The sequence below is a fragment of the Narcine bancroftii genome, chromosome 5, assembly GCF_036971445.1.
Source record: "Narcine bancroftii isolate sNarBan1 chromosome 5, sNarBan1.hap1, whole genome shotgun sequence".
Classification (NCBI taxonomy): Eukaryota; Metazoa; Chordata; class Chondrichthyes; order Torpediniformes; family Narcinidae; genus Narcine; species Narcine bancroftii.
In genome coordinates, this window is record NC_091473.1 from 93,628,332 (window position 1) to 93,642,099 (window position 13,768).

Genomic DNA, 13,768 nt, shown 5'->3' on the forward strand with positions numbered 1-13,768 from the left:
GTTCTGTTTAAAGTTTTGGAAAATTTCAGAATAGGACAAACATTTATTGGATAAAAACACTATATGACAAACCGCGGCAAAAGTCAGTACAAATGGACAAGTATCATCAACATTCCCCCTCAAAAGGTCCAACAAGTTAGAGCACAAAATAAACATAATGGCAGATGGCGTTTCGCTGTACCTGATGGACCCAGTTGGATTTGTGCCAAAATTATTTGCCACACTGGTGGACTATGGTACAATATTGGGCTATAAAGGCAACATAGAAAAAAGCAATATCATGCCACTGAATACATTTGACCATGAATAATAAGAAAGAAACAGTAATTTCAGTTGACCTATAGGAGGTGTGAAATACCTAGGAATCAAGATTGATGATAACCTGGAAACTGTAAATAAACTTAACTACCACCTTACCCCCCCCCCCCCACACTGGAGAAGATTAAAGATGACTTAATGAGATGGAGGGATCTTCCCATCACCTTAATGGGAAGAGTTAACTGCATAAAGATGAAAGTGGTTCCAGGATTCCAATGTCTCTACCAATTCCATTACCATGATTCTTCTTTAAGACGTTGAATAATAGCACAATTCATCTGCAATGGGAAAGTATCCAGGATAGCCTTTTAAAAAACTGACATGGGGCTACAGCTTGGGGAGCTTAAGGTTATCTGATTTTAAGAAATACTACCTAGCAGCTCAGTCAAGGTTCTTTGCATCCTTCTTTGAGGAGGGGAACCACCTGCTCAGGTGCAGGTGGGATTGTATGCAATGGGGGAGAGGCAGAGAAGGATTTCATTAATAGGGAAAAAAATGGATAACCCCATACTGAAACATTTGATTAAAATCTAGCACGAGCTCAATGAATTCATTGGAGAGAAAGTGGAAATATCGCCAAAGGCGCCACTGACTCATAATTAATTGATACCCATGAACATGGGCAATAAAATACTGGAGATTTGGCATCAGCAGGGGTCCGATATATTGAGGACGACTATGAAGGGAGACAGCTTATGTCCTTCGAGCAGCTAAAAGGTAAATATGATTTGTCTTATGGAACCTTTCATTGTTTTCTCCAGTTAAGATCATTTCTAAGGGATAGGTGGGTCCTGCAACGACCCCATCTACACCTAGTGAGGTTGAAGGGTTGCTTCAACTGGGGAACACACCCAAATTTATTTCAAGAATGTACTCGGTACTCCAAAGTGAAAGCCCCCAGCAGTGGCTACACAGATCAAGAGAGAGATGGGAATCAGACCCGGGCATCACAATTGATGAGAGAGGTTGGTCATATTGGTGTAGAGACAGTGTGATAAGTTATTAATTCTAGATACAGACTCGTTCAATACAACTTTCTGCACCAGCTCTACCTCACACCGCAAAAGATTCACAAGGCAAAACCAGAGGTTCCGGAGACGTGCTTCAGGTGTGGAGTGAAGCAAGGAACATTCATTCATGCAATCTGGTCCTGCACAAAAGTAGCCCCATTTTGGCAGGATTTGGCCGATATACTAACCGGAATAACGAAGGTAACCTTTCCACCCGATCCAACATTATATCTGCTGGGGAACCTCATGGACATAGGCTACAAATTAACCAAATTCCAAATTCAATTCATATTAATTTATTTGTCCATAGCAAAAAATTGCATAGTGATGACCTGGAAGTCTGACTCCCTTCTTCTTACTAGTAGGTGGATTACCGAGATACATAGTTGTATTCCCATGGAAAAAAATTACGTATAATCTTAGAAACCAACACATATGCCAGACATATCTGACGTACACAGGAGCACTACTGTAGCCACATCCTGAGAAAAATTAGCAATAAATGGATTAATAAAATAAATTACATAAGGGGGTGGCTTCTTGGACACTCATCAGAAGCACTGACACCCCACCCAGCCTCTTTCTTTCTTTTCTTTCTTTTCATTCTTTCTTTTTAAGGGGGCAGGAGAGGGAGAGGGTGAAATACCACATGTACATAGATTGTTGGGGATATCTGTGTATTTTGTAGCAGTATGAAATGTTATCTCCTTGTTTATTGATAGAAAACAAAAAATAAAATATTAAAAAAAGGACGGGATTGATCCATGTGGTTATCCAACATCCACCCATCACAGATTAAAAATGATCACTTAAATTTTAATTTTTAAAAAATTTATATTTAAACATATAGCACAGTAACAAGCCCTTCCAGCCCATGAGTCTGTGCCGAGCAAATACCCAAATTAATTGACACGCTTTGGAAGGCGGGAAGAAACCTACACAGACATGGGGAGAACGTACAGACACCCTACAGACTGCACCGGATTCGAACCCCTGCCGCTGGCACTGTAACAATATTCCACTAAGTGTGACAGTAACTATGTGCCCCCCACCTCCCTTAGTCAAGGTGCAAATCATCAGGAAATTCCCTTCTAATCTCTGAAACATCTCCCCAGAATCAATTTGGCTCCTTGGAGAATGAGGAACACTTTTTAACAAAGTTGAAAATAAAAATAAACTGCAGTTGCCAGTGAACAGTGGTATCGTACAGGTCTCAGTGCTGGAACCTCTGAATTATTTGGAGGAAAACCTGTGTGGGATAATTAATGTTTGTAGGCTTCTTTTGTATCAGACGTGATACAATGGGGGAGGGGGGTGTGGTAAAAGGGGGAGAAGTGGCATTGCTTGTCAGAGAAAATGTCACAGCTGAGCTCAGGAAAGACAGACTAGAGAGCTCGTTTACTGAGGCTATATGGGTGAAGCTGACGAACGGGAAAGGTATGGCCACACTCATGGGGTTGTATTATAGACTGCCCAATAGACAGCGAGAAATGAAGGAGCAAATCAGTAGAGATAAAGCAGACAGCTGCAGGAAACATAAGAATGTGATAGTAGATTTTAACTTTTCACATATTGACTGGGGCTCCCATATTGTAAAAGGGTTGGATAGTTTGAAGATTATCAAATGCGTTCAGGAAAGTTATCTAAAACAATATATAGAGGTACCAACTAGAGAGAGTGCAGGGAACGAGACAGGGCAGATGACAGAAGTGTGTGTAGGGGAACATTTTGGATCTAGTAATCATAATGCCATTAGTTTCAAGTCAATTATGGAGAAGGATAGGTCTGGTCCTCAGGTTGATATTCTAAATGGGAGAAAGGCTAATTTTGAAGAAATGAGAAAGGATCTATGGATCTAGAATGCGCAGACTGGGATAAGTTGTTTTCAGGCAAAGATGTGCGAGGAATGTGAAAGACATTCAAAGGTGAAAATTTGAGAGTATAGAGTTTGTATGTTCCTATCAGGAATAGAGACAAAAAGAATAAGGGTGGATAAATCCCCAGGCCCTGACAAGATATTCCCTCGGACCTTGGGGGAGGCTAGTGTAGAAATTGCACGGGCTCTGGCAGAATTTTTTTTTTTAAATGTCTTTAGTCACGGGTGTGGTGCTAGAGGAATGAGGATAGGCCAGTGAGCCTGACATCAGTAGAAGGTAAATTATTGAAAAGTATTCTAAGAGATCGGATATACAAGTATTTGGATAGCTAATGACTGATTCAGGATAGTCAACATGGCTTTGTGCATGTTAAATTGTGTTTATAGAGTAGTCTAAATTGGTAGATAATGTAACTAGGTTGATTAGTTTAATTCATTTAGCCCAAAAGCAGGAAAATTTAAGTGTTGCAATTCCTCGGTGCAGAAAAGGCATTTGATAGAGTATAGTGAGACTTTCTTTTTAAGACTCTTGTTAAATATGACACCGTGATTGAAGTAAAAACACAAAATGCTGGACAATCTCAGAAGTTCAAACTATGTCCTTTATGTAGGAAAGGAAGAGATACATCACTGATGTTTCGGGCTTGAGCCCTTCATCAAAGTATGAGAAAATACCGGCGTGTCAGAACAAAGAGTAGAGAGGGGGAGAGATGGCAGGGCAGGAGATAGGTGGAAAAGGGAGGGAGGAGAAAGCAGCACCAAGGGGGAGGAGGAAAAGTAAGGCTGTGTATGTGAAAGAAATGGAAAGGCAGGAAATGGAGAAGAGTGGGAAGAAAAGGCGAGCAGGTTTAATGGAAAGCAGTGAAGTCAATGTTCATGCGATCTGGCTAGAGGGTTCCCAGACGGAAAATAAGGTGTTGTTCCTCCAATCTGACAGTGGTCAGGGTGGGACAGTACACAAGGCCATGGACAGATATGTGAGCATGGGAGTGTGACCCAGATTTGAAATGGTTGGCCTCTAGGGGATCACTGTGATTATGAACGGAGCGGAGATGCTGGGTGAAGCAATCTCCCAGTCTGCGACTGGTCTCTCCAATGTAGAGAATGGCACAAAGGGTGCACCGGATACAGTAAATAAATCCTCTGGATGTACAAGTGAAGTGTTGATTCACATGAAAGGCCTGTTTTGGGCCCCAGACTGTGGTGAGGGAGGAGGTGTGGGTGCAAGTGTTGCACCTCCTGCAGGCACAGGGGAAGGTGCCGGAGATGCAATGGATGAGGACAAGAGAATCACGGTGGGTATAGACCCTGCAGAAGTCCGAGAGAGGAGTAGTGGGAAAGATGAGCCTGGGGGTGGGGTACTGTAGTAAGTGCCAGAAATTCCAGCAGGTGATATGTTGGATATGGTGGGGTGGTAGGTAAGGATGAGAGGGTTCTATGTTGGTTGCATCTGGGGGCAGAGGGGACCAGGACAGATGAATGGGATATAGAGGAGATGCAGGTGATGGTTGAGTTGATGGTGGTGGGGGGGAAGCCACATTTATGAAAGAAGGCAGACATTTCAGAAGCTCATCTTGGGAACAGAGGGGCGGAGGGGTGAAATTGAGAGAGGGGGATGGAATCATTGCAGAGGCAGGGTGTGAGGAAGTGTAGTCCAGGTAGTTGTGGGAGTTGGAGGGCTTATACTATATGTCAGTGGAAAGCTGGTCTCCTGAGACAGAGACAGGGAGATCTAAGGAGGGGAGAGTGTTATCAGAGATGGACCAAGTGAGTTTGAGGTCGGAGTGGAAGTTGGATGCAAAGTGGATGAAGTTGACAAGCTTCATGAGGTGACAGGTGCATGAGGCAGCCCCAATGTAGTTGTCCATATACTGGAGAAAGTGTTGGGGGGGGTCTTGCCTATGTAGGCCTGCAGCATGGATTTCTCCACAAAGCCTACAAACAGGCAGGCTTAACTGGGACCCAAGCAGGTACACATGGCTACTCCTTTAATTTGGAGGAAGTGGGATGAGTTGAAGGAGAAGTTATTGAGGGTGAGGACAAGTTCTGCCATGCGGAGGAGGTTGGTGGTAGAGAGTGACTGGTTGGATCTTTGGTCCAGGAAGAACTAAAGTGCTTTCAGACCTTCTGTGTGGGGGACAGAGGTATAAAGGGACTGGACATCCATTGTGAAGTTGAGGCAGTACAGTTTGGGTAATCTGAGTCATTGAGAAGATGTCACAGGTGTCATGTGAGGTGTCACAGATGTAGGTGTGGAGGGATTGGACTAGGGGAGAAAGGATAGAGTCAAGGTAGGATAAAATGAGTTTGGTGGGGCAGGAGCATTCAGAAACTCTGTAACATGATGGACCATTGGTTTCTTGGCCATTTCACACTCAGCAACTTGCTCGGTGCAGAAAAGGCATTTGATAGAGTATAGTGAGACTTTCTTTTTAAGACTCTTGTTAAATATGACACCGTGATTGAAAATATTTATTAATATCAGCCTCATTAAATGGAGGAGGAACTAACTTCACCTCTCTACTAGACATAAAACTCTCACAAGAACCAAGAGATTGATTTCCTTCCTCTCTCCTTGTTTTCAAGCTCCCCTTGTTTATTGGCTTCCACATCTTTTTGATTTTCTAAGTTTTTCAAAAACTGCCTGTGCTTTTCAGCTTCCTCTCTTTTTTCTCCTTTCCTTTATTTTTCTGCTTCTTTTCTTTGTTTCTCTGTTTCTTTCACCTGAATTTTAAATAACTCTGCCTTTGGTCTCGGCCTCTCCCTCTCTCACACACACACTCCCTCTCTCACACACACACTCCCTCTCTCCCTCTCTCCCTCTCTCCCTCTCTCCCTCTCTCCCTCTCTCCCTCTCTCCCTCTCTCCCTCTCTCCCTCTCTCCCTCTCTCCCTCTCTCCCTCTCTCCCTCTCTCTCACACATTCTCATATTTTTCTAACTCTATCTGTCTCAACTGCTGCTCAAGAGATTTACTCTCAGGAAAATTGTTTAACTCCTCCTCTCCAAAGATCCCCTCTTTTACATAATGGTCAGCTATAATTCTCCGGACTTCAATTTTTCTCATTGATTGTTTTATATTCAAGGGGAAAGTTTCAACTTTTGAATAATAAGCAACAACTCATCCTTTTTTTGCCCCCTTCAAATCTGCTAAAATTAGCAATTCCAAAAATGTATCGATATCCATTGCTGCTGTTTTTCCACACACACACACACACACACACACACACACACACACACACACACACACACACACACAAGCTTTTTAATTAGCAAAGAAATTTAACAAAACAAATCAAAAATTAATTGATCAATAAGCTCCAATTTTAGTTAAATCGCAGATGAGCTCCAAATTTGTTATGACCTGGACCAGCAGCAATAGAAATACAACAAGACAATGGTATATCTTTAAAACAATAATTATTTTTATTATTAATAATATAAAATCTTACTTAACTCTAAACTCAATCCCCCTATCCACAAATGTGCAATATGTGTATATGTGGCAAAACCCAAAACCATTACAGTTCAGGCATAATTTGGAAGAGATGATTTTAAAGGTCAATCTCAGAAATCTCATGTTGAAACTCATAGTCTTAACTGTTGTTCTCAAAACTCATGACTTCTTGTAGAGTTGTTTTCAGAGAATTCTTTCTTCTGACAAATGGTTTTCCACAACTCCTCCTCTTTTGCATGGAGGTTCTGAAACTTGTTTTACACATTGATTTCAACAAACCCAGGCAAGGGTTACATGAAGTGACCATTTTAAAAATGGATACGAGGGAACTGCCCTCTTTTAACAAAGAGACAGTGAAGTGGCTCTTCCACTTCAATCCATTGATTCTGTGTACCTCCCATGACAAGGAGACCACAACATAACAGTACCTTCCTCACTGAAGGCTAATGCATTTCTGACTCCAGATGAATCTCTTTCAATATTAAAGATACTTTTTTGGAGTGTCAAAATCACATGACATCGCATCATTTCTGATTTTGTTTGAAGTTCCTCTCTTCCAAAAAGCATTACTAGCAAATATTTCCAGCCTGTCTGTTCGGGCACCAACAGATGACTTCCTTGTATACCCAGGTGTTTCTCTGAGTAAACAGCATTGTCTTCAATATTTCAATGGACAATCACTCAGGTTTTAAGGCTGTTTACACAGCTTCCTCTGAACAATGAATTAATAGACATTTTGATTTTTAAAATTGTGTTCTGAGTGTGTGTGTCCCTGACCACCCACAAAATAACTTTATTAAAATATATTATAACTAAAGATTAATAATAACACAATTCCATCACACTTTCAAGAATCATTTGAAACAGGACTTGTTGCAGAAGACTGGAAAATCATGAATGTCACTCCAGGAAGGGTGGGAGGAAAAAGTCAAGAAATTATTGTCCGTTTAGTCTGACTTCATTGTTGGTAAAATTTTAGTATCTATTACTGAAGATGAGCTTTCAGTTCCATGATGGAAAAAGTCAGCATGGTTTCCTTCAGGCGAAACATTCCTAATATATCTGTTAGAACTCTTTGAGGAAATAATGAGCAGAATCTATAAAGGAGAGCTGGTGGGTAGTTTACTTTGATTTTCGGAAGACCTTTAACAAGGTTCCATACATGAAGCTGCTAAATAAAATACTATGGAAAAGAATAGAAGATTGACTGACAGGCAGAAGGATATCAGTGACCAGTGGTGTTCTGCAAGAATTGGGGTTGGGACTGTTACTTTTCATGTTACAGATATGTTAATGACTTGGGTGATAGAATTGGTCAAACCACTTAGAGTATTCTAAGCAGTTACAGGTTCGATATCTAAAGGAAGGTGTGTGGGCATTGGAGAGGATCCAGGGAGGTTTGTGAGAATACTCTCAGGGATGAGAGGATTAACATTTGAAGAGCACTTGGTGGCTCTGGGGCTGTTCTCATTGGAGTTTAGAAAGATGAGAAGTAACCATTGATATCTAATGAATATTGAAAGGCCTGAATACATTGGATGTGGAGAAGATGTTTCCAGTACTGGACCAGAGGGGAAAGCCTCAGAATATTAGAATGTCCATTTAGAATGGGGATGAAGAGAATTTTATTCACCAAGAGGGTGGTGAATCAATGGAATTCATTGCTCTGAAGATGTCATTGGGTAAATTTAAAGCAGAACTTGATAAATTAGAAAGGGTGTCAAAGGTTATGGTGGAAAGCAAGAGAATGGGGTTGAGTGGAAAAAATATCAGACATGATTGAATGGCAGAGAAGACTCAATGGACCAAAGAGCCTAATTGTGCTCTTGTGTCTTATAGTCTTATAATGAAGTGTTGCACTTTTGGGGGCCATATGCAAGAGTGTAAATTGACAGGGCCCTGAAGAGTTTTTGAGGTCCAAGTCCATAGCTCCCTGTATGTGTTTGCACAAGTAGAGAGGGCTGTAAAAACACTGAAATGTTGGAGGAACTCAGCATGTCTCGTAGCGTCTATAGAAAGTAAAGATGTGTAAGCAAATTTTCAGACCTGAGGCTTTATTCAACTTGTGAGTAAAAATCATGAATTAAAAGGCTAGGGAGAAGGAAAGAGCAGGGAGAGGAGGATTGAACCACAGACAAAAAGAGATAATTGGACATGGATAGGATGACAGGAGAGGAAAGATGAGAATTGATCAGGTGAGGGGATGAATCTGTGAACACAGAGCTGGAGAAAAGGAGACAGAAAGGAAAGGAAAGGGAGAGAGATAGAGCCAGAGGAAATGAGAAATAGGGATAGATGGGGGAGAAGGGGGAGTGGGTCTAATGGAAACTGGAGAAGTTGATGTCAATGCAATCTGGTTGGAGGATGTTCATACAGAATATGAGGTGTTATTCCTCCAATTTGTGGGTGGTCTTAGTCTAGCGGTGCAGGAGACCATAGACTGATATGTCGGCATGGAAATGGGGCAAGGAATTGAAATGTGTTGATAGTGGGAGATCCCCACTATTGTGGCAGACAGAGCCAAGGTGCTGAATGAAGTGATCTCCCAGTCTGCATCTAATTTCTCCAATGTAGAGGAGTCCACATTGAGAACATCGGATGCAGTAGATGACCCCTGCAGATTCACATGTGAAGCGTTGCTTCACTTAGAAGGACTCTTTGGGGCCCTAAATGATGGTGAGGAAGGTCATATGGGTGCACGTAACACATCCTGCAGTCACAGGGTGGGTACCAAGGGGGAAATTGATGGGAAGGGAGGAGTGACAACAGAGTCACAGAGGGAGTGGTCCTTTCAAAAGTCAGAGAGGGGAGGAGAGGGAAAGATATATTTGGTGATGGGATCACATAGTAGGTGGTGGAAATGGCAGAGGTTGATAGGTTGGATATGGAGACAATGGGCTGATAGATGAGGACAAGGGGAATTGTGTCCTTGTTGCGCATAGGAGTGGAAGTGGCCTGGGCAGATGTGCCCTGGAATGATATGCCAGTGAGGGTCAAGTTGATGGAGCTATAGGGGAAGCCACATTTTTTGAAGAAGGAGGACATTTCAGATGGTGTTAATTTGTAATGGTCAGGGCATTGGTTTAATTTTAATTTAGACATACAGCACAGTAACAGGCCACTGTGGCCCACTAGGCCATACCATCCAATTTATATCCCATTAACTTATACCCCCGATACATTTTGAACAGTGGGAGGAAAATGGAGCCTCCAAAGAAAACCCGCACAGACCCGGGAAGAACATACAATCTCCTTACAGACAGTGTGGGATTCGAACCCTGGCCCGGACCCACTGGTATTGTAAAGGCTAACCGTTACCCAACCGTGCCACCCATACTAGACAGAAGTGTCAGTTGTATGAAAAATGCATCTGGAATACATGACCTGATTTAAAGAATTGTGTGCAGTTCTGGTTGCCACATTATAGGATGAGGATACAAAAGAGGTTTGCGAGGATCTTGCCTGGATTATAATGTATCAGCTGAGAAGAGGGTGGGTAAAACAGTTTCCGATTCTTTGGAGTGTCAGAGGCAGAGGGAGCAAACCAACTTCAAACCAAATTTACCCATCTGATGAAAAATCTTCGACCTGAAATATGAACTCTGTTTCTATTTCCATGAATGCTGCCTTACCTCCTGAGTATTTGAATATTTCTTGTTTATCTCAATAGTTTGATATTTTCCAATTAATAATTTTTTTTCAAGGAATACTGAACAGCAGAAGATACTCTGGAAGATCCCAGATTTATCCCAGAAATCTGAAAATGGAGGTAACTTGTACTGAATATTTTTTAAAAATTGCTGTTGCAGCCTTTGTTCCCGCTCCCTGTTGCGTTAAAATAAACTCAAAAATCTGGAAAAGATTTGTGTTATATCTTAAGAATCAGGTGCAGAAGTGAACCATTTGTATCTTGAGCTTGCTCTGTTATTCAATGAGATCATAACTGTTTTTCCATCCCAAGTATCTGATACCCACATTCTCTGATTCAACATGCTGTCCACAAATGTGTGGATTTGAGTCTTGAATATAGTCATTGACTGAGCATCCACTGGCTCCTTGTTAATTAAATCTGAGCATGTTTGGAACAGTGGTGTTAAGCAGTTATAATTGCGCATTCACCTAACACCAACATCATGAAAGGTGCCTCTCTACTGTGAAGAAAACTCAGAGCTCACAGCAAAGTCCCAAGAGTATATCAGTTACCATATCTCCTCAATATGTAATGTTTGGATGAACAGAAAGCAAGATCAACAGAAGCAAAACTAAAAGTGATCTGAAATAAAAATAGAGCATGTCCAATGAAAATATGATGAAAGTTGTGAAATACGGCTACCGTTACTATCAGAAGGAAAGTTTAGAAGATCCATACTTTGAATCAAGAGAAAACTAAATCATTTCCAATACTTTACATGTTACAGTTGCAAATCTAAACTATTCTTCCTCCATACCAGCAGGTATAGAGTTAAAGATATGTCAATTATGCATTCATAATTAAGCTTCAAACAAATAAACCTTTATTTGTTTGCAATTTAAGTTCTTCTCTTGAATGTTTTTATGCACTAATCCACAAGCCAAAAGTATTCAGTGGGAAGGCTGGTGATGTCCCTCACGCTGACACTTTAGCAGAGTGTAAACCACGGTATAGCTAGCCTGACAGCTTGCTTGGGTGAGAAGTTCCAGCTTTTGTAATACATGGGTTCTCCCATTGTTTCCCTAGGTGTTGGGTCTCTCTTGGCCAGGTTTCAGCTGTCAGAGGGCCCAAGTAAGCCTGCAACGTTGGCTGTGCAGTTCACCAGCGAAGGGAGCACACTGTCTGGCACTGATATTGAATTAGTTGGAGCAGGATACAGATTTTCACTCATCAAAAAAAGATTTGCAGCAGGTAATTCTCAATGTCATCATCTTCTTGTAAAAAAAATACTTTTTTTGGAGTGGTATAGCACAGTGAGAGTCTGTACTGCCCTCTTTCAATAATTTCAAAATCCAGGAATTACCCCACCATGACCATTGAGTCCTTGTCTCTCAGTGTCTGCAGGATGTTCAGTGTTGACCACTGCCTGAAGGCCTTGTGGGCAAAGGAGCTGCAGAGAAAATTTTCACTTTCAAAAGGGTAAAAGAGTGGGTGACATTGAATGTTCAGGACAGCTGAACTGGAGGTAGAAATTACCACCTCTGAGGAGAGAGGGAGTGGTGTATGTAAATCTGTATGAAGAGGTTATGGTTAAGCAGTTAAGGGTTAAAGCTGGGGCAGGTTATTCTCTCCTTTCTTAAGCACCAGTCTCTTTCCAGCTCAGAAAACACAGGTTTAGAGCAGCCATTCTCAACTGTTTTTTTGTCTATGACCCCTCAGGACTCTGCTCAAAGTTTATAAGCCTCCATCCCTGTGAAGCAGTCATTTAGTTGTTTTCTTCTGTACTTCTCTCCTACTGACTCCATAAAAACCAAAAATATGGATTTCTGTCCGTATCCCACTCCTCCCCCCCCCCCCCCCCCTAAGTGTACTGTGGCCCCAGGGTGTCATATGGCCCCTGTTGAGAATGGCTGCTTTAGAACATGAATATGACCTAGATTGGACACAGGCAAAATTTTGGGGCATTTGGACAAATGAGCCAAAGCAAGAGGCATTCACTCTCTCTCTACCTCCCTCTATGAAATATACCCTGCTGCCAGCTGCCCCAAAATGAATGCTAGTCACTACCACAGTATGCCTGGAAGATTTGCATGAGACAGAGACCACATGCAGCAGGGTATTACACAGCACTCCTTCACAGCTGGAATAATTTGGATCAGTGTATCAGTTACTCAAAAGCCAAAGCTGGAATTTCATTGGCACTTCTCTCAATCAACCAGTAAAAACACAAAATGCTGGAGAAGCTCAGCAGGTCAGGGCCCTTTATGTGGTAAAGAGACATAACCGATGTTCTGGGCCTGAGCCCTTCATCAAAGTATGAGAAAATGCTGGCAAGTAACCAAACAAAAAAGTAGGGGGAGGGAAAGAGGGAGACAAAGGCAGGAGATGATAGGTGGAGAAAGGAGGGAGGGGACAGCAGCACTGAGAGGGATGACTGGGTGGGTGGAGGAACTGGAAAGACAGGAAAAGGGGACAGGGAAAGAAAAGGCGAGCAGATTTAGTGGAAACCAGTAAAGACAGGGATAGACAGGGTGAAGTCGGATTACTTGTTTCCAATGATGGGGGAGACGAGGACTAGAGGGCATAGTTTAAGAATACAGGGTAGGCCCTTTAGGACGGAGATGAGAAAACATTTTTTTACCCAGAGAAGTGTGAATCTGTGGAATGCTCTGCCACAGAGGGTGGTAGAGGCAGATTCGCTGATTATGTTCAAAAGAGAGTTAGATAAGACTCTAGTGGGCAAAGGAGTTGAGGGTTATGGGGATAAGGCTGGAAAGGGGTACTGATGGTAGTGATCAGCCATGATCTTTAAAATGGCGGTGCTGGCTCGACGGGCCGAAGGGCCTATTCCAGCTCCTATTGTCTATTGTCTATTGTAAAGACAATGTTCATGCCATGTAGCTGAAGAGTGCCCTGATAGGTCAGAATGAGGGGGATTTTGTTAGAATTCTATGTTACAAACATTGAATCCCCCTCATCCTCACCTACCAGCCTCCGCATCCAACACATCATCCTCCGGTATTTCCAGCACTTACTACAGGACCCCACCACCAGACACATTTTTCCTTCTCCTCCCCTCTCGGCCTTCCCCAGGGACTGCTCCCTCCGCAATTCCCCTCATGCACTCATCCCTGAACATTGATTTTACTGCTTTCCATTAAACCTGCTTGCCTTTTCTTTCCCCTCCCCCTTTTCTGGTCTTTCCAGTTCTTTCACCAACCAAGCCCAGCAATCCATCCCCTCCCTCATTGCTGCTGACCTCTCCCTCCCTTCTCTGCGTATCAACTCCTGACCTGCCACCCCCTCCCCCTTCCTACTCTTCTGTTGTGCCGGCATTTTCTCATACTTTGATGAAGGGCTCAAGCCCGAAACAGTCAGTTATGTATCTCTGCCTTTGCTACATAACAGACACCGTTGACCTGCTTAGCTTCTCCACCATTTTGTATTTTTACTTCAACCACCGTATCTACAGAATTTT

The 13,768-nt window shown here is 42.4% G+C and overlaps 1 protein-coding gene across 10 annotated transcripts in view; it reads left to right on the top strand.

The window, feature by feature from the left end:
* Positions 1–13,768, top strand: part of sgip1a (SH3GL interacting endocytic adaptor 1a) — a 247,037-nt gene that overhangs the window by 230,087 nt on the left and 3,182 nt on the right. For 8 of the 10 annotated variants that reach the window (XM_069938387.1, XM_069938388.1, XM_069938390.1 and 5 more), the window contains 2 exons: positions 10,364–10,428; positions 11,377–11,541. In XM_069938387.1, coding sequence (XP_069794488.1) covers positions 10,364–10,428; positions 11,377–11,541 — 230 coding nt within the window. Of the gene's footprint in view, positions 1–852; positions 1,036–1,364; positions 1,833–10,363; positions 10,429–11,376; positions 11,542–13,768 lie in introns of those variants that run through there. The other 2 variants (XR_011357752.1, XM_069938392.1) reach the window with 2 other exon arrangements.